The sequence below is a fragment of the Cebidichthys violaceus genome, unplaced genomic scaffold, assembly GCF_023349555.1.
Source record: "Cebidichthys violaceus isolate CVI_PGR_0920_01 unplaced genomic scaffold, fCebVio1.0.p SCAF_3, whole genome shotgun sequence".
In the NCBI taxonomy this organism is placed as follows: Eukaryota; Metazoa; Chordata; class Actinopteri; order Perciformes; family Stichaeidae; genus Cebidichthys; species Cebidichthys violaceus.
This window is the reverse complement of record NW_027176483.1, coordinates 16,035,805-16,056,625: the sequence shown is the minus strand read 5'-3', so window position 1 is coordinate 16,056,625 and position 20,821 is coordinate 16,035,805. Positions and strand designations below refer to the sequence as shown.

The following is a 20,821-nucleotide window of genomic DNA, read 5'->3' as shown; positions in this document are numbered from 1 at the left end:
TTTTACACAGTCCCTTGCGTGTTTTAACTACTTTCTCTAAGGGAAAAAGTAAAATGGTTCGCCCCGTAAGCAACTGTCTACTCCCACAAGATGAATGAAGAATGCCACCTTCGCGGCAGGCAGCATGTGCATTAAATTAGCAGCATATTATGAGAAAGAAGCCATGACGCTGAAGCTAGATTTGTCAAAGTACTGTAAGGGCTTTGTAGAGAGTCACTGCTTTCAGCCATTTCATAAGTTCACACCCTGTAAACGATAAGAAGGGTGCGGCACGAAGCTGCAGAGGAATAAGAAACTGTCGGCAAAGCGAAATGGAGAGCAGTCTCCCTCGTCACTCTCAGAGCGAGGAAGGCTAACGAACATCAGAGGTGTGACTAATGAAAATGGATTTGGAATATTACACATTACTACCTTTGGGAGAAGTCTCTGACAGGTGCAACTAGGAGACATAAATGCTACGTTGTTATTTTTTTTAAATAAAATGTATTTCTATAGCACTTTTAAAACAACATGAGCTGACCAAAGTGTTTTACAAGAAAGAAGACAAAAAAGTTCTCACTCTTCACAGAAATACACTTTACCTAGACAAATATATAAAGGGAAATATTTGATATATTAAGCTGTCTTTTTTTATTCCCCTTTTCCATCACAATCAGACAAATGAGTTAACCTAATTGCATACATGTAAGAATCAGTCAAATTGTCCCTTTTCAGACTTTATTCTTGTGGTCTACCATGACATTAATGTAATGACCCTTCTGTCTCTCTCTCTCTCAGGTGTGCTCAGCCTACCTGAAGGTCTGACTCTCTACAGGGACCAGCAGCAGCAGCGAGCGGGGAAAAGCGGAGAGGGAAATGCCTACAGTCAGTCTGAGCTGCGTTCCATTGAACAGTGTTTACTGGCCACAAGAGTGGGCAGCATCTCTGAACTCAGTGAGTCGTGTGTGTGTGTGTGTGTGTGTGTGTGTGTGGGTATTACAGGAAAAGACTGGGTGTTGAAGCGAAGGACAATGGTTCCACTCCCTCAATACGTTCCGTAGTCAATGTTTCCTTGAGCCATGCAATTAACCGCCCAACCGCTCGAGTGGAGCTGGTCACTGGTCAGTGTCAGGTGATGATAATTTAGACAATGCCGTGATTTGCTTTCCTTTTTCCTTTCCTGTTTCAACATGACGATGCCCCAGCGCACAAACACAGGTCCATAGAAAAATGGTTTCCCAAGTTTGTTGTGGAGGAACTTGACTTTCCTGTATGAGCCCCGACCTCAAACTCACCTCGCACCTTTGGGATGACGCGCCGACTGCTAGCCAGGCCTTATCACCCAAAACCAGTACCCAAACTCACTAATGGGCTTTTTCCCCGCAGACACTTGTCATGGTAAAAAAAGCACAGGTGTTACTAATAGCATTAACAATGGCTCTGTTATGTTCAAGTGTCCTAGTAAGTTATGACAGTGTGACTGTGAGCCAGCATGCACAATAACAGGACCCTTAAACTGAAGCAGCAAATTTGAATTCAGCCATCATTAATTATTCACACCTGTGCAAAATGTCTTCTTTGAAAAGAATATACTGTATATTCTCTTATGGCTGAATAGAACCAAAGCCAAACAGCCAGGTTCCACAGTCTCGTTGAGAGCCAGAAGAGTGGAGGAGCATTTTAATGTCCATGGTTCTGAATTAAAGATGTTCAAAAGTCACATATGGGCATAATGTTTGGACGTCCATATACTTTTGACGCTGCTGAATAAGAGCATGTTAGTATCAAGGTATCTACCATTTAGAAAAACTGCGTGTGTATTAGGGTGTGAGCAATGTGGCTGAAAGCTCTATAGCTCTGTTTTTTAGCTGAAATTGCTGAAACCTGTTATTGTGGGCTGATAACAGCTTTTTAAATCGACCATTTCCAAGCCAAAACAACTCCAAAATACCCCATCTTCAATACTTGGTATTTCCCCCAGAATTTTTGTTCTTGGTCTGAAAATGCTTTAAAGTATTATTTATTATTAAACCATCTGATACAAAATCTGAAATAATTGTTGCTGTTTTAGCAGCTCTCAGGCAGAGAGACCCACCACACATATTCAGTGCATTTTAGCCATGTTCGTGGGATGGCTCTTATAGATGGCAATGCGGGTCTATTGGTCCACCACTTTCAGACTTTATATCTTATATCATATCTCAACAACTATTGGATGGATTGCCATGAAATTTTGTAATGACATTCATGGTTTAGAAAATTAATCCTAACGACAATAGTGACCCCTAAGTTTTGATCTATCACCACCAGCATTATTCCGTCAAATATCCTATTTATAACTTGAATCTGCATTTGATTTGGACAGAAGTTCATAGTTAGATGACTCCTACTACTTTGGTGGTCTCCTGACCTTTTCTCTAGCACTACCATGAGGTTCTAATTTTGTGTTTTGTTTTAATTAAATGTCTCAACAGCTGTTGGATGGATTTCCATGAAACGTGGTACAGTTATTCATGGTACCCAGAGGATAAATTCAAATGTTTTTAGTCGTACCCTTAACCTTTCCTTTAGGGCCACCAGCAGTCCAACGTTTTTACTTATCCAGCAAAATATCTCAACATGGATGGATGTTGAGAGATGGATTAGAACAGCAATTTGCACACTTTTGACATTCTTGGTTCCCATAGGATGAACCCTAATGACTTTGGCAATCAGACTTCTGCTTTGGTCCCAACATGTAATTTGTGGATGGTAAGTGAATTGTCTCAACAACTATTGGATGGATTGCCATGAAATTTGGAACACATCTAAATCCTCCTGAGGGTGACATGGATAACTTTGGTGACCCCCTGACTTTCATCTAGCCTCATCATCTGTGTACTTCCTCACAGAGCTGCTAGCATGGCTGTAGACTCTTCATTTTTTATAGATCTATATCAATTAATTAATTAATTACAAGACATTTTGATTGCAGGTTTTATTGAAGGTTGTGCAGCTGGCGTCAGCTAGAAGTCTCCCTCACATTTGGGTTGGACGACATTATTGTCAGATATGATAATGTGATGTTTGATAAGGGACAAATATTGTCCCATTCTATCAGTAAATCACTGTATCAAAATCCTGCTGTGCATGCATATGTGCATATTTATATGAATGTGAATTAGTGCACTGTCAGTGGGAACAACTCTAATGAACCAGAGCTATTGATTTAGCTTATAAGTTTGACAAGCCCTCCAAAAGTTAATTGAATGTCTGTCCACTCACAATGTACTCATTATTCAAAGAATGATGGGAATCTGAATGCTTCCTGAATGCATTTATACAGTACCAAGTCATTTACATAGGCTTGAGCTGTCAGTTTTTTACAATGATAATAGGCTTTCTGCTTCATTCGAGAAAAAACATACTGATTATGTTTCAACCTATTGACTTTACTCAAAAAAACCCAAAAAAAGTTATATAATATGTATAATACACAATTCCACCAAACAAAGCCAGCACAAGGCCTGCATTAAAGTTTCCAACTTATTTTCTGTTCTGGGGGAAATTTCTGAATTTCATTGGGTCTCAACAAATTTCCAGTGACAAGCTGTGCTGCAATCCACTGAGAACACAACTTCATGTTTACTCTTTTGATATAATCATAGAATCAAGATGCTCATTGGAAGTGATGAACTGCTTTGTTTCTTGGTTGCGTGCAATTCTGCTGCTCATTCCAGAAAACATACTGTCCTCAGACAGAAGAATAACAAATTAAGCCACATAAACACAGATTGTCTCCTGATGCGCATGACAATATTTTTGACAAAAAGAAATTCCTCAAACCAAACAATGGGGATGGGGTCGTTGAATCTGTTTCTGTTGTCATGGCATTGGGATGTCAAGACAAGGCTGGGAAAAATATTTTCTGTATATCTAGTGTAAACATTTATCATCAGAATAAACAGCGAGCCAGTTCTCCTCACTGTATGTTTTCTCAGGAGCGAGGGAAGAGTGGGCTGCAGCACTGAGGCAAATCGCCAGTCCCCTGTCCATGTTGTATTGATGAGGTCAAGCAAGGACTCATTCTGTTATGTTGACACTGCAAACACACTCTGAGACAACAGAGCATCTGATAGATAATAGTGGAGCTTAGCCCAGTGGTAATGTTATCAGCTCTGGAGAGGAATTATGTCAATAAGTATTTGCGAATAGACACACAGCACAAGCCGGAAAAATTAATAATTGAAAAAAGCAGAAGAGCAGACAATGATTGTCATTATCAGCCTGTCATATTGTGCATCTGAAAGAGCGCTAGATGGGAAACAGAGGAGAATAAAAGATGGGAGGGTTAGAGAGCTTGATTTTCTAAAATACATTTCTTGGAATACAATAACGATTGCTGCTCCAGCGCAGTCAAATTTGCATCCTATGCAGGGAAGGTCTTTAGCGCTGGCATTTAGACTCGATTTTAGAGGTTTGCCACTGATTTACCTCTTTGTATTTTCTCATTTTCACTTCTGCCAAAATGCCAAATTAGCATACCTGAAGTGACAGTCCAGGAAATACTGCAATTATAGGAATCTTGGTGCGTCATCGTCACTTTGTAATGCCGGACAGTAATCCTGGTTTTAAATATATTCCACACAGCGTTGTTTGTGTAAATCAGTATATTGAACTCTGCCAAATTTATTCATGGGGACAAGATGGTTGGAACATGCAAGATACATGCAGGCTTTCTCCATATGAATGTAAATCTATACAGCTGGATGACCATGGGATCAATGGGATCAGGTCAAATGGCAGTGACCTCTCTGTGCAGGTTGATGTGTCGGCCTCAAACCACACGGCAGCATCACGCACTGAAGCTCCCTCCCGTTTGACAGTTTGGGAAATATTCTCTTTCTTGCCGACATTAGATGAGAAGATCGATATTAATCTCATGTCTGTACACTCAATATGAAGTCTGGGGATGGTTAGCTTAGCATAATTACTGTAAACAGGAGGGAGCATCTAGCCGTGGTCCGTCCATAGGTAACACAATATTTTGCCATACATTCACTGTACAGACATGAGAGTATCAAGCGTCTCAACTAACTCTACTCCTTTAATCTGCTAGTTATATTAGGTAGGAAAAAACACCTATTTTTCTTCTATAAAATAGCATGGAGGTCAGACTCAATAATTCCTAAATGTATCAAGGTTGTCAAATCTCAAATCCCCCAAGATCTTTAGATCCATAGCCTTTCAGAGTTTCAGTATAAAACCTTTTGCTGCAAGGTATTAATCTGGAAATCCTCCACTGTGAATCTGGCAGCCTGACCAACCAGCACACTGGAAGTTGTTTAGATGATGCCAGCAAATATTGCTCTGTATAGAAAACAAAAACAATCATTCCAATCACTAATTTTGTGTATTCCCGTTTACAGCTTCCCTCAACCAAGCAAAAACCTACCAAGCCTTGTTAGACTGCAAAGAACAAAATTAAATTAGTTCTGGTTTTACTCTGTACAATTTTTAAAATGGCATTTCACATCTGTATGTTTGGTATAACAGCTTTATCTCCACTAATAGACCGCTGCAGTTGGATATTAGACTTGACTTCTTCTTCACATTCAATACGGCGTTTTAACTTGTTCAGGAATGTTATCACCTGCAACCTTTGCTGCCAGTATTAATAATTAATGCTTAGCTTAACATTCCCTGATGGCTACTTTCTCATACAGTAATAGTTATTGACACTGATTTTGAAAACACTCTTGAGAATTCATTTTCATTATTATTGGACACAGAGCACATTTCCCCACAACAAGGAAGAGGCTTTTCAGAAATTGTGATCTTTCTTTCTCTTCATGCCTCATCTGATTATTTTATTATTTTATTATTTTCATCTTTTGCTCATGCTAGGGCCTTTAGTGATGGAATCAGGACTGTTTCAGCCAATAACTAATAAAAGATGCTGCTAAGTGCCATCATCAGTACTCTCAGTAATACCTTTCAAAGGTCATGTTGTGCAGCAGCAGCATCAGCAAGAGTGTTTTCTTAATATCTTTATACATATCTTTTTATATATATATATATATATATATATATATATATATATATATATATATATATGCGCTGAAGGCTGAAGATAGTGCTTATTTTAAATGCCAGTTATTGGAATCTAATAAAAGTCGATGAATCTTTTAGGAAATGGGGCAATGCTTTCACTGTAATGAGGGATCATATCATTAAACCTTGACAAAAACAATATGCAATCAATGAGAGGTATTACATGGTATAAATTAGTAACATTTTTTAGTGTCTAAATAAAAAATGGAGTGTACCCACGTGGAACTTAACAAGGATGTACAATACATCTCAACTCTCATCCTCACTCCTCTGAGTGCAAACCATACACCATTGCTTCTCTAATAAACACTCCAGAGACGTCCGACAGCAAGAGAGTCGTCAAGTGATGTTACTTTGTCTGCCGTCTTGTGCAAACTACCCTGCTCTGTTTACTGCAGGGACCCTGTGTGCTCGTTCCTATCACAGATTACAATGTATGACTCCTCAGACCGTATGATGTGAAGTCGTCCTGAAAGTTAAAGTAGAGATGGGTAATGACGAAGAAATACCCTCTTAGTGAGAGTTCCACTCGTGACACAACATTAACAGGAACATTTCCTCAACAGTGTTTTATATTCAAAGAGTTCACTTGTTTCTGTTAAGCTGTTGCCTGTCCCCTGTCTTTCTCAGTGAGTCTTTTTCTACTTAAATGCACTAGATTCAGATGGAATCAATAAAGATAGCATGTTTTTTTTCCCTCCCCTTTATCTGATATGCGTGGTAGTTGGTGGCTGAAAGCGCTGGCTGCTTTCAAATAGCCAAAACTATTAGCGGGAAGAATGGCTTAGCATCTTGTTGATTCAGGATGGCCACAGGCGACCATTAAATGTAATCAAGGCCGCATAGCAGCAAATAATTGAAACACAGAAACTGTTATGATGGCAGCAGCTGCACAGTGAAGCCAAGACCCATTCATCAATACCCAAAGGAAAGCTAGTTACTGCATATTCATTTACCAATAAAGCCTTGAATATAATTGCTTCGTTAGAAATGAGAGTTAATTCTACATTTTCAGAGACTTTCTCTCTTACTTTTACACATTAACCAGCCTTCACAGCTTCTGAAGTAATGAGCGGTTTGGTTGTTATGTGGGTGCTGCATTGCCGGTTACTGACCTTAAAGGTGCCAGCTCTCATAAAATCCCTCGTAAATCCAAGCAGTATACGCTGGAGACATATTTGTGTGATTTTGCTTTTCTAAGGGGATTTTAAAGCGTTGAAAACAAAGAGAGAATCGGCCCAGTGCTTAAAGGTAATCACTGAAATACTTGAGGAACAGGATATGCTCCGTGTGTCCTCCACCTCTCCTCTTCTTGTTAGCATAAAGAATTAATTACCCGGGATGAGGTATTGATTAAAGGCTTGAATCTTATAATGAAAAAGCTATTGACTTTTTAGCTTTTACACTGCTGTACTTCTGTCCGTCCTCCCTCTCTTTTGGCCAAAACAAAGAATCCTCACTGATACATGGTCACTGAAAGCACTGAGTTAATCCTTTTTCAGCAGTTATTTCTGCGTACACCTGCTGAAGGAGCGGCGGTAATCTCACATTATGTGTTAAACTGCTGCTACTTCGCTACTGCTGCACTCTCTCGGTGTTAGAAATAATCTTCCATCTCAGCCCTGCCAGCATAGGAAATGTCACAGGCCAGCATAAATAAGACATGAGACCTGGGTGTTGCTGACCACCTCAGCTCCCCTTACCAAGCTTAAGAGGGCAATGTTACAAGCGTATCTGAATTCCTGTTGGTACAATTAAGAGAAAGATGCAGGAGGAGTAACACGGATAGCGACAGAGAGGAAGTGCTTTGCTTAAAGTTTGTACAAGAGGTAGTCATTCCCGTCATGATGTGTCCTGCTCATTGCGTCAGTAGATGTTTGTCCAGCACATTTCTTTATCAGCACAGCCCCACTGTTCCCAAAGGACAGTTGAGATTTTAACTGTTTTATTGCATGAATGCTCTTCCCTTGTTCAAGGCATCCTTTTCACACCCGCCTCTCACATTGTCGGGGCTAAATGGAATCTTGGCAGGCGCCAAATAGCGGATTTTTGATGCTAAGCAAACCCTTTTGTCCACGGAAATGAATGTATTGTCTATGCACACATACTGTGTAGTTCATTTAAAGCAGGGAACCAAGTGCCATCGTGCTCTAATACCTTTTTGACTTGAATAGTATCAAATTGACCCAGACAATATGAAACAGGGTGTTTTATTTATTTGACCCCGCTTTAGAATTTCATTACATTTTCTCATAGTGCAGAGGGTCCAAAGAAGAAGGAGAAGTGACAGCAGTCAGTGAAATGGGATTTGGTTCTGTGCTGTAATAATAAGGGGTGGTTATACTATGGCACTCAGATGCCACAGTCATAATGTTATCTTGAAGTGGATGGTGGTCTTGACTATCTGTCTGGCTGAGAGAGAAACTTCAAATTCATCTCTCGGTTTTTGATGAACTGAGTTTGCTGCACTAAAAGGCTGTCTGTTCTGTCCCTTAAGTATAAAAAATGGGCTGAACATGCTTTTCTAAGAACTGTTTACTTTCTTTTAAACCTGCCTAGAGAACATTCAAATTTTTATTAGCAGAGTCCTCTCAAGCTTTGATTTTTAAAGCCCAACTGGATGACCTTAAAGTACTGACAAATTATGCAAGGGAAATAGCTTGGAGTAGCTAATGTTTATCCATAAATATTCATTCTCCACACAGTGCAGTCCTGAGCATGCTTATTCTCCTGCCTTCCCCCAGTGAGCAGTACAAAAAGGACTGCGATGAACCCTGTCTTTTTCCCGACTATGGTGCGGGGAAACTCTCAATTTCCCCTGACAGAGCGAGCGCTAAGGGGGCTGGATGGAATGAGGTTGAATCCCCGACGTCTTTTTAAAGGCCCTGTGCTCTAAATATTCCTGTCTTTTCACCCTCATGGCGGACATGAAGTCCTTTCTCATTACTTGTGTTCCTTTTGTGTTTCCCTGTATGATATGTGTGTGCTTGTATGTGTAGGTGACCTGGTGTCCCGGGCCATGCACCATCTACAGCCGCTGTATATGAAGAACCACAACAATGGGACGCCGATCCACCAGAAGAGCAGTGTGATCCACTGGGCGCCCGAAGCGATCTACACGCTGTGTTACTTCATGCACTGCCCTCACATGGAGTGGGAGAACCCCAATGTTGAGCCCTCGAAGGTTACCCTACAAACAGAGAGGTGAGGAGCAGACATGTAGATAAAACATAAAGACAAGCTCCAAATTCCTCAACACTGAACCTACCAAATGTTTATTAATAGTTCCCAACAAACGTACGTCTTATTACTGTTTGGGCAATGTTTTCTAAAATAGTACTCAGCTGATTATGTACTAGGAAATGATACAGAAGAATGAAACTATATATTTGTGACCCTTTTTAAAATATTAACTACGTCATTAGGAAGAGATGAGCTTGGGGCTGAGCGCCTTAGACAGGATGAGGAAGTGGAAAAGTGTTGGAAGTCTCATACATTGTTAATTTTGGTAAGTTCTTGTTCACAAAAAGACAAATATAGAATAACACCAGCTTTCACACTCTTGGGTTTGACTTTTTGGATGCTGAGAATGAAAGGCTGAAAGCAATTAAACTGCACAAATCCTCATTTTCACAAACAGAATTAAATGGCACCACAACAATTTGAAAAACTACACATTAGTGGCAGCTATACTCAATATTTCTATATTAAAAATGGATTGAACAACATACTTGTTTGTGATGATGAACCCACAGAGAATTATTACCTGAATCTTCAGTTCTCTTAAGCTCTACAGAGCACTTTAGTGTCTTTCAGCTCATTGTTTTGGTTTTCCGGCTCTTTACTGTTTTGGGACTAGTTCCCTCTTTACTCTGCGCTCTCATCAGCGTTGTTTTCAGTCAAAGCAGGCAGCTATTTTTAACAAAAAAGCTTCAGAAATCCCACTGCTCAGCACTAAAGTTGTCTAAAGTACTAGAAAGTTGTCAGTTGCAGTATTTGGATGTTTACCTCCCATCATATCTAAGCCCTGAAAAATGTTTTGTGTCCTTATAGAAGGACTTTTTTTTAAACCAGAACAAGACAAAATAATTAAGAGTAAAAATAAATAAAGAGTCATCTGGTATTGATTAATCCATCAGACCCCTTCACCTCATTTTGTACTGTGGGACAGTACCATTATTGCACCTTTAATGGCCGCTGGGACAATAATAAAAGAACACCAGACCGCTGTGAGAAACTCCCTTTAGTTACCCATCATTTACACTTTTGCATCACAGAAACTATCCAGCGGTAATGTTCCTCCCACAGAGAAGTGCAGACATCATTCTGCTGTAACTGTACACCTCTGCAGACTTTTATTATATTTCTGGCTCTCTGTGCTCGATTGTGAAATGGCACACCAGATGTTTTCCTCTGGAAGGAAAATACAGTTTTATATAATGGAATTGTCAACTCATTGGCTACTTGAGTGAGTCCTCTGGGTGACCTCAGAAGTGGCAGAAAGGGGCCGTTGAAGCTTAGTCGGTATTGATAATCCCAGCCACCGATATATGCATGAATGACATATGGCTCAAGCAATGTTTCCATGGTGTTAATTCTTCTGATCTTTCATCATGTAGTTTTTGGATTCTACATAGTTTTCAGAAAAGCACAAAATCGTCCTCACAATCTTTGCAATTTCTACCTATGAAATACTTTTTTTCTGCTGAGCTTATGAGCCGTTTATTTAAAAAAAAATTGAACTCATCATATTCCACTGTAGCCCTGATACCTTGAGCTGTTCAGTATTTCCTGCAGTTTGGTGGAAACCCCTGTCAGCATGCGTCAGAGGTGGGAAACAGTACTGACAGTTGAGCCTGAGCAGTCCTCCTCTGGGGCTCCAGACTGTATCGCCTGCAGTGAAGCAAGCTGTCAGCCAACGTGTGTCCCAGGTGTCCAAATCACGTCTGCTTTAGCTCTAATCACCATTTTGTAAAGGAAATCACATTAACGTATATGTTTGTTTTAGTCATATTTGAGCACATTGCCAGAGCCAACATTAGGGAAAGCCTGGGAATGGAAACATCAAGACCTTGAACTGCTTGTGAACTAATGTGTCCTTGTGAGGGAATGCATTGCCGTTATACATCCCTTGCCTCTTGATTAGGTGTTTTGTGCTGCGTTAACAAAGTCTGCAGAGCCGATAACGTCACGTGGACTGTAAGTCGTTTGAAGTGAGTACAACAAAAGGGTTTGCATTTCTTGGAAGATCAAACAATTATCATAAGATCCTCGCATCAACTCAGAGTAGCATTGATGAGTAACTAATTAACAATGAGGGACAGATGTGAGCCGAGCATGTGTCAAGGACAGTCCAGGCATCAAAGCATCCTTTGTAAAGTGATGTATTGGACAGCAAATCCCGGAGAATGTGACCAAGTTTCATCAAGTATACACATACTGTATATAGCATACGTAGATCTGTGACGCTCATACAAAACACATGAGCAGCTTATTTCTTCAGCAGCATTCAAACAATCTGTATTAAAGATGCTTATGAAACCAAACTGCTTGTTAATGCTATGATCATAATTCTGTTTTATATGATTAAAGCGATAAATCCCATAAAAGAATATGAAATTGTCTGATTTGACACATGTTGCATTAATAATCGATTTATACAAACACAGATAACTAAGCGGTAAAACTTCACTTTTTTATATTATATTTTTAGTCAAAGATATTAGCCTTCATAATGTGTTAAACCAGCAGTCACATGGTATCATTTGTCTCATCATAATACTTAACATCAACATAATATCGTTGTGCTTTCTGCAGCCATTAAGTATACAGAGTATGGTTTTGTTTTGCACAATGTATTGATGACAGCTGGTTGTTTTGCATAAGTGAAGAAAGTGTGTATTTATATCCATAACATGCTGTCAGTACAGTAACGAAGGTCAAAATGTAACTTCATGCAAATGAATCCTCATGCATGCATGGATGAGTGGAGGAGACAGGAAGAGTAGTTATTCCATTAATGTGGGGTCCGTGGAGCCTGCAGAGTTCTCTTTTAAGAGATTTCACTGTTAGCTCTGGTGTCAGGGGCAACCGTGTGATGGTCATTTCTGTCTAAGCTCTACAGCGCAGTAGGTGTGCAAAATACCAAGAAATCCTTACTTTACGTTAAGCAAATAGAGAGCAAGCTGTCATAAGTACTGTATGTTGGCATGCAATAACCACACTCACCGGCCATTATGTTTACAGAGAGCACCATGATGTTCATCATTATAATGTTGTGCAAAACAGATTAAAAGCAGAGCAGTTACTTTCCCTGCAAAGTGTTATACGCGTAATGCCTTGTGATTACTATAACAGGGCCATACATTCATTGAAATGGCAATGCATCATCCATATGTTGCAATGCAATAGCTGGGTTTTCATTATAGCTCATTATAGATATGGGCTTCTTCAGTTTAACCAGCAGAGCTTTAACATCATCAGCACTGTATTAAAATGTTACTCTGTCAAGCTTTGAGGCTCTAGAATAGAGCAGAGTAGACAATGACGAGATTTAAGACATAGCAGTTTAAAAATCTTCACAGACACGGACTGCATAAATCAGCAGAAAAGCTTTTTTCATCAATGGTCTATAATCTATGATGATCTCAGTTCCGTTTTAGACTACCTCACATCAAAGTTCTGGGACTTTGATTTCATCTGCTAGACAGAGTTCATCCTGTTCTCAAACATCCTCTTTGGCTGGCGAGATCTCTGAAATAACATGCAAATTCTGTGTTTGATGGCTTTTCCTTGCAAATGCCTATGCACACTCAAGCACCGAGTATGATTGAAGTTCAGCGTGAGTCTCTGGTGGCCAGAACATGTGCTTCTATCTCCCCCCACAGGCCCTTCATGGTGCTGCCGCCTCTGATGGAGTGGGTGCGCGTGGCTGCGGTTCACACGGAACACAGACGCAGCTTCGCGGTGGACAGCGACGATGTTCGGCAGGCTGCCCGAATGCTGCTTCCCGGAGTGGACTGCGAGCCCCGTCAGCTCCGGTACGGCTGTGCGCTTTGAGCTCGCCCATAAGCTGCAGAGCGGGGTGTGCGCCCAGCCTCTTCATCTGCACATAAAAAAAACACCAGCAGGGACATATCTGAACTCGCAAACAAACTCAGGCATGATACAGTGATCTGAGCATCCTTCCTGCAGTGTTAAAAAAAAATGAAACCCGTCAGGTATTCAGGGAAAATATGGTGCATTGCAAATGCTCAAAACAGTGAACTTGCATTGTGAACCCCTTTGTATGCTTTGCCCTTCAGAACGGATGACTGCTTCTGTGCCTCGAGGAAACTGGACGCCACCTCTACTGAAGCAAAGTTCCTGCAGGACCTGGGCTTCCGTATGCTCAGCTGTGGTCGCACAGACCTGGTGAAGCAGGCGGTCAACCTGCTGGGGCCTGACGGTATCAACAGCATGAGTGAGCAGGTTAGAGACACAGTCAACATATTAAATAATGCATATGAAGGCACACGTATACTGATACACACACACATACACAGCCTGTGGAACAGGTCACTTTGTTTGCATGGCTCCTTCACCTTGAAGCGCCGTGTCGTCTTGTGAGCAGCTATAAATATTAAACATTTTTTCATAAAGCCTTCCTGCCAAGTGGCTCTGCGTTAAATCACGACCACCACCTCCAGTGCCGTAAATCGTCAGGGGAATATTGCAAGTGTAACTCGAGATTTTCCATGGAAAATCAACATTGAGTTTGGGACTGATCTAAGCAGAAACTTTGGTACAGTACTTTTCTGTCAGACAAGCTCTGCTGGTGGCCCAGGGGAGATATTGATTCATATGGTATCCTTTAAAAAGATCAATAGCAGAATGTTACTCTCATCAGACTCAAGGTGCCAGGAGTGGAACTGTCAAGGATACAAGTTTAGAGTAAAAGTTTGGCCTTGCTTTGTACTATTTTGTAAATAGAAGAAAAAAAAACCGTTAAAAAAGTTAAACTCATGTTGAAACTAGAAAGTGTAGATCTCCGCGATGAGTGTCTGCAAAGATATAAGAATGAGTCACCACAACCACGAAAGGTCCTTGAGCATGGAGCCATAACTGGGCACCCAAAAATATAAGTTTGCTGCAGCAGAATGCGAGTTTAGTTGTGGACAGACACAGAGGTGCACCCTCACTCACGGACGCCCGCACACACACACACACACACGTGAGCGATCGCATGATTCTCCCAGGGGAGAACCATAGATAAGTGGCACAATATCAAATTGGGGAGATGCCACAATATGGGTTTTGATCAAATGAAGGAGGGTATATCTGTAACTTCTGAAACAATGTGAGTGCTCTTGTTTCTGTGTACCTGTGCTTGTGTAGGGGATGACCCCGCTGATGTACGCGTGTGTCCGTGGAGACGAGGCCATGGTGCAGATGCTGCTGGATGCAGGAGCGGATATTAACAGTGAGGTCAGTGCTGATGAAGTTTTTACTGCTATTCTGGTTTCGACATTGGGTCAGATAGAGTACACATTGCCCTTGTCAGATAAATATAAATGTTTTCAACTTATTAAAATATGAAACTCATCTACCAAGTGTTTTTGAAATTCTTTTGAGTGGGAGACTTTTGCATTGTATACATCGAGGGGGGGTGACAAACTTTTGTATTCTTCAATATGTGCAGTGTTACACATGTTAGTCATAAAGTGACTGTTTGTTAGCATTGTAATGTGTTTGGTATTTATTTGGAGAAAACCAATCATGTTGTCCCTCATCTCCCCTTCTTTGTTCTCTCCCATGTGTCATGCTGCTAAATGTGCAGTGATCATGAGGCACTGACTGCTCTGCCTCATTAGAGGACAAGCAGAAGAGCGTACAAACAGATTGAAAATCATATGCGCGATCAAACTCACTTGCATTTGAGTGTTTAGAGCATAAGACATGACTCAGAGGTTTGTTGCTGAGTCATTTTTTCTTCGTCAGGGAAAAGAAGTGATAAAGATCGCCTGATTTAACACAAACTGAATTCCTCACAGAGTTTGCAGAGAATTGAGATGGCATCTATTGACTCTGTGTGGACTTCAGAGAGGTGGTTCAGTTAAGGCCTCATGATCTCGGTCTTTGTTAGTCACCTCAGCAACCAAATGTCCCATCAGCCATTGTGCCAGAATTGTTTTGCAGTCCACTGCATTCATGACCCCTGGCCAAAGCACAAAGCGCACTGTCGAAAAAGACCCACTATCAGTTTATTATTATGCATGCGGTTTTGAACCTGGTTAGAATTTCAACAGTTAAAGACGAATGTTGTTTGGCTCTGATATTTTGTTTCACCAGCTGGGCAGCCTCAAGATGAGTCATGCTCTTTAAATCCTCTCAGAGTCATTGGTAACACTTTATAATGCAGCCCGTCAATAACATTGTAATTTTGTTGTATGGATCAGGTACCAATGAAATAATTACCTGAAATTAAGTACCGGTTCCTACTGGTACTTAAATGTATAAGAAAACCAGACTATGGAACTAGGGTGTAAACTGGGCATCCACAGTAAAGGAGAAATAATTTGGCTATTTTTGCAATTACTGGGTACCTATAGGGTACAGTGCTGAAAAACAAAACTAAAGTTGGGTTGAAATGCTGTTAATAACACTGAACTTCTGCAGAAACCTATAAAGTAATTCAGTAAATTGAATTTCACAATAAAGACATGCGACCAAAATGGCAGCGGTACCATAAAGTAACTATAGGGATTTTGTAATAGCTCTCAAAACTCAGATGGAGGGGTTATTGAAAAATGTATGAGATCTATGGGTTATGGTCCCAGAATGCAAAGGGAGTACTCACCATTTATGGGGTACAGCACTGCAGTTTTAGGGTTTAGACCTTGAAGTAAAGGGTTACATATACTGGAATAATGAAGGACTTATCAACCATATATGGAGCACAGCTACTTACAGATAGAGGACTCAACAGGTTAAAAAGTTCTGCAAATTATCAATGTTGTTAAACCATTTTTTCCAAACTTCAGTTTTGTTTCCAAGTTCTGTGTTATTTTGTCTCCATGTCTCTCTTCTAAATATGTGCATTTGTGCTTTGTTCATGTGTCTCATGTATGTTTCGCTTACATTTGGCACATAGTTTTTCATTGCAGCCCGACCAGAGAGATGAGCCTTAGAGAGGTCAGGTCAGATCAATGTCAGAGAGACCAGCTGAAAAGATCAGAGTGAAATCATTAGGACGAGACCTAACTTGAGGGATCAATCCATCATGTTCATTAGAAGGCGAACAAGGTGACAGGGTGTCCTCTGCAGCCCCAGGGTTCCTAGTTAATTACTCTAGTTTCTCCTGTAGAGCTTCCTGCCCCCTCCCCCTCTCCTCCTCCCTGCAACTACTTGTCTTGTGCTCCGTAGGCCGTGTAGTAGTTTTAATGGCTTCATATCTCTCTCCCTCATCTCTCTCCCTCCTACCTACCCAACCCACCTACCTGTGTCCCTTCCCCAGGTGCCAAACTCAGTGCACAAGCACCCCTCAGTATTTCCCGAAACGCGGCAGGCGACGCCCCTCACTTTCGCTGTGTTGCACGGACATGTGCCTGTGGTGCAGGTAGTGACGTCCTTTCTCACCTGTGATTCTCTCATCGTGACCTCTCGTTGTGCTTCAGCTCATGGTTGGTCATCGTTGTCATTTTTGTCATCAAAGCTTCTTGGTGGTGATGATGATGATGGTTCTCCACCAAGAGTTTCTTTTTTTTGGTTTTGTTCTGTTTCATTTGATGCTGTTTGTGTGATGTACAAATTTATCTTTTTCATCTTTAATTAGGGCATTTATCCAGTCAACCTTTAGATCTGAACAAGTGTGTTGAACATAGCATCTTGTCAATTTCCATTTTAGAGCAAATGGATCAGACTGCATTTAGCGAGTGGAAAGTGGAAACACAGCAGTCTAATTGTTATCGAACTCATTTAACTAATTCCGATTGTCCTCTAAATGATCTGTCCATTACATTTTGAATCACTAGAAAATGTTTAAGCCATCTGACATTGCAGTTTCATCTCTGAGGACATCGGCCAAAAGAAAGAATGAAGATAATAAGATTACATTCTGAGTAAAACCATGAAGTTAATTGTTATTAACAATGTAATAATTTTACACTCAGTTTACTAATATATTAGGCAAGGCTTTTTTTAGCGTATTATTCGGCATAAAGTTATGAGATTCAGAAACTTGTTTAGATTATTCTCTCAGTTACACAAAATGCTAACTCCCCAGACAGATCTGTAGCATCATTAATACATGTCTTTCAGATGGTGTATGAGCAAGGTTATGTTCTTTAAAGAAGATTATTTATAATGTGAAATAAGCAACTAATTACATATAAAATATAATAACAATTCAATATAGCAGGAAAACCTGACTCATGAGACTATTTAGCCAACTATCAAATACAGGCTCATAGTTATTAGTTCTGCTTTGGCATTAAAAATATCAGCAAACATTAAAAGAACAACAACTTGATATTTTGTGATTAATTTTCATTTTCTTGTCGAGAGTTGGATGAAAAGGTTGATACCACTCTCGTGTCTGTACAGTAAATATAAAGCTGGAGCAGTAGATGGTTAGCTTAGCTTACATGTTGCATAAAGAGCAAGATAAACAGCTAGCCTGAAAGAAGCCAAGAAAGCAAATGAGTTTATTCGCCAAAAATGTTGAACTTTTAATTTAAAAGGAGGAAACATGAACATTTAATTAGATTCTGAAGAGCAACAGATTTGTTAAAGTAAAAGTTGGCTGCACAGTACAGGCAGTATAAAAGTGAAATATTCACTATTCCCTGTACAGATTTGTTTTGCATTAAACAGTCGCCAGATGAGAGAAGCTGAATTCTACCAGAAATGACTTCAGATCATTCTCATTAGCCAACCAACTCTTCCTCTCCTCCTCACCCTCCTCACCCTCCTCTCTCTGTCTATATCTCTCTCTCTCGCTTCGTGCCCCTCCGTGTCCCCGCCCGACCTCTGCAGCTGCTGCTGGATGCCAAAGCCAACGTGGAGGGTTCCCTGCAGGACGGGATGGAGAACTACACAGAGACCCCGCTGCAGCTGGCTGCTGCTGCAGGTACAGAGACACAACGTGACTCCCATCCTCTGCCTGCTGTCCAACTGTATAGTAGCAAGCTGACAACACCAGCTGGCCATCTAAAACAACACCTGACTGTCAGCATGATCCTAGGCTGAGCTATGACTTCAGAGGCATTTTCATCCTGGGGGCTGGAAAAACAAAGAGTGAAGAAGAATGATGATCAAATGTTTGCTTCACTGTCATTTTTCTGCTTTAATTGCATTGTGTGTCTGTGTGTATGAGCTCTGCCAATTGTTTTCTTCATGCACAGGTAACTTTGAGCTAGTGAGTTTGCTGCTGGAGCGGGGGGCGGACCCCATGGTGGGAACCATGTACCGCAATGGCATCTCCACGGCCCCACAGGGAGACATGAACTCCTACAGTCTGGCAGCAGCTCATGGACACAGGTGCGTAACACACATTCATGCTCAATCATGAGTACACACTCCTGAGTGAATAAACAGAGGATGCACAAGTACACGCTGTTCATATTGTGTATTCAGCATATGATCTTCTTCAAATGTCAGCAGAGCACGTCTGTGAAATTGACAAAGTGTGACTAAACTCATTGTGTGTGTTTTTTTTGCTGTTGTTCCTCTTTACATTTGTCTTTGTCTTGTTTGAGACGGTACACTGTAGAGACCAAAAATAACAAAACCATATTGAATGTATGAAAATAAAGACTTAATAAAATACAGTATCATTTCAACATTTACTTCCTCAACCTTTGCCCTATTTATATTTAATTAAAGTAATAAAAGTCCACCATATTAGTTTTCACTTTATGTTAATAACTGGTAAGTATGTATGCAGAAGAGTTTTGTTTCTGCTTTATTTTACAGGGGTTTCATTTATACAGATTTTAAATTGTTGCATGTCCAGCCGACCTGCCGTGCAGCAAATTACTCTCTCAGTTATGCTGCAATTAATTGTAATGAATTGAGTGTGCCTTTGATTACTGTATATTTTCCCTATAATAAGTAACCCATAGTTTTTTCCTTAAAACTTTTTATTTAATTTAATTTTTATTTATGAGGAAGTTATTGTGAAATGCTGCTGACCTGTGAAAGAGAACGTTACCTAATTTTTTCAAAAGCATTTTTGTGTCTTGTGCAATTTCAACCACACCTGGTAGATGGCAGATGCAAGCAAATAAATCAAAGAATGGGCGTGTCCTATCACAATAGCACTTACTCACTGACTTTGTATCTGGTTTTCACAATGCCCCTGCTATTTTTAGGAGGGTTTAAATTTGAAGATTTTCTGCCATGATAGCCCATGTTCTCTAGTCACTTAAACCTATTTAACTCCAATTATTGTAGTTTTTTATTTAATCTTTTAGATTTTTAGAGATTTTGAATCTCTTTTACAAAGGGTTCCTGGTCAAGATGGAAGGGTAAAAGTTTCCCCACATAAAAACACAGATACCATACTTAAAAAACAAAAATGCAAAAGGTGACACCAAGATGAGGGTCCCAAAACTTTAAAAGCACTTTCTCCCAGAAAGGTGCAGGTTTTAGGAATGACAAACACAATTCATCCATAAGAGAATGGAGGTTGCAGCTACTGTTTGTGGCGTCAGTAGAGAACATAGTAGATTGTTCATTCTACAAACCTGCAGTTGGTTCTTTGTAAGCCTTTCAAGATAGTTAAGTGCCTATTTGCTTAAAATGAGAAGCTTTTGCCCTTTACGGATTTTTTGTTTGAATCCACTAAGCATTTGTTTATCTAACCATTCTTGTTAATTAAAACTGAGCTACATGCTGCAATAATAATCAAAGCTGCAAGACAGTTAACTTCAGATTGCCACGACCTATCAGTAATGACTTCAGTGACAGTCATATATAGATATATAAAATAATATGAATGCACCTGTTTGCCATTTGTGGTGATATTGGCCTGGAGACTCGTGCTATAAAAAAGCAATTTAACAGAGCCTGTAGAGACCAATCAAATTTGAATTATCTTTTATTTTTGTGCTTTCGTTCTTCTAGAAATGTGTTTCGTAAGCTGCTGTCCCACACAGAGAAAGGGAAAGGGGACGTCTTATCCCTGGAAGAGATTCTGGCAGAGGGTTCGGAGCTGGAAGGTAGAAGTCCGTCTCAGATTGACCAGATCAGAACTGGGAAAGCCAAACTTAAAGCCCTGAAAGAAGCCATGTACCACAGTGCAGAACATGGGCATGTGGACATCACCATAGATATACGGAGCCTGGGTTAGTTGCTGTTAAATCTCTCTAAAACATGTGCATGCATTTTCTACAGTATCACACTCCGTTTGCAACATTTATAGCTTCTTTGTGCATGTTTGTGCGTGTGTGTATTTGATATGCTTCGTGTATTTACCTCTGTAATTATTTCTCAGGGGTTCCATGGACTTTGCACACTTGGATGGAGTCTCTCCGCACGTGTTTCCATCAGCACCGCCGACCTCTGATCCAGGGTCTTCTCAAAGAGTTCAGCTGCATCGAGGAAGAGGAGTACACTGAGGAGCTCATCACACATGGTCTGCCTCTCATGTTCCAGATCCTCAGAGCCAGCAAGGTACTGCACTGTTTGCATTTTCACTCTTCAACTATACTTTCAAATATATCTGCTTTGTTTACTTGTGATTGTCGTCAGGCAGTCAGGTCATCAG

General features: G+C 40.4%; 1 protein-coding gene across 3 annotated transcripts in view; it reads left to right on the top strand.

Annotated features, from left to right (window-relative positions):
- btbd11b (BTB (POZ) domain containing 11b) overlaps positions 1–20,821 on the top strand; it is a 66,969-nt gene that overhangs the window by 41,582 nt on the left and 4,566 nt on the right. The window contains exons 2-11 of one of the 3 annotated variants that reach the window (XM_068723466.1): positions 778–933; positions 9,072–9,276; positions 12,960–13,112; positions 13,377–13,542; positions 14,449–14,538; positions 16,568–16,669; positions 18,088–18,181; positions 18,456–18,591; positions 20,179–20,399; positions 20,549–20,727. In XM_068723466.1, coding sequence (XP_068579567.1) covers positions 778–933; positions 9,072–9,276; positions 12,960–13,112; positions 13,377–13,542; positions 14,449–14,538; positions 16,568–16,669; positions 18,088–18,181; positions 18,456–18,591; positions 20,179–20,399; positions 20,549–20,727 — 1,502 coding nt within the window. Of the gene's footprint in view, positions 1–777; positions 938–9,071; positions 9,277–12,959; positions 13,113–13,376; positions 13,543–14,448; positions 14,539–16,567; positions 16,670–18,087; positions 18,182–18,455; positions 18,592–20,178; positions 20,400–20,548; positions 20,728–20,821 lie in introns of those variants that run through there. The other 2 variants (XM_068723468.1, XM_068723467.1) reach the window with 2 other exon arrangements.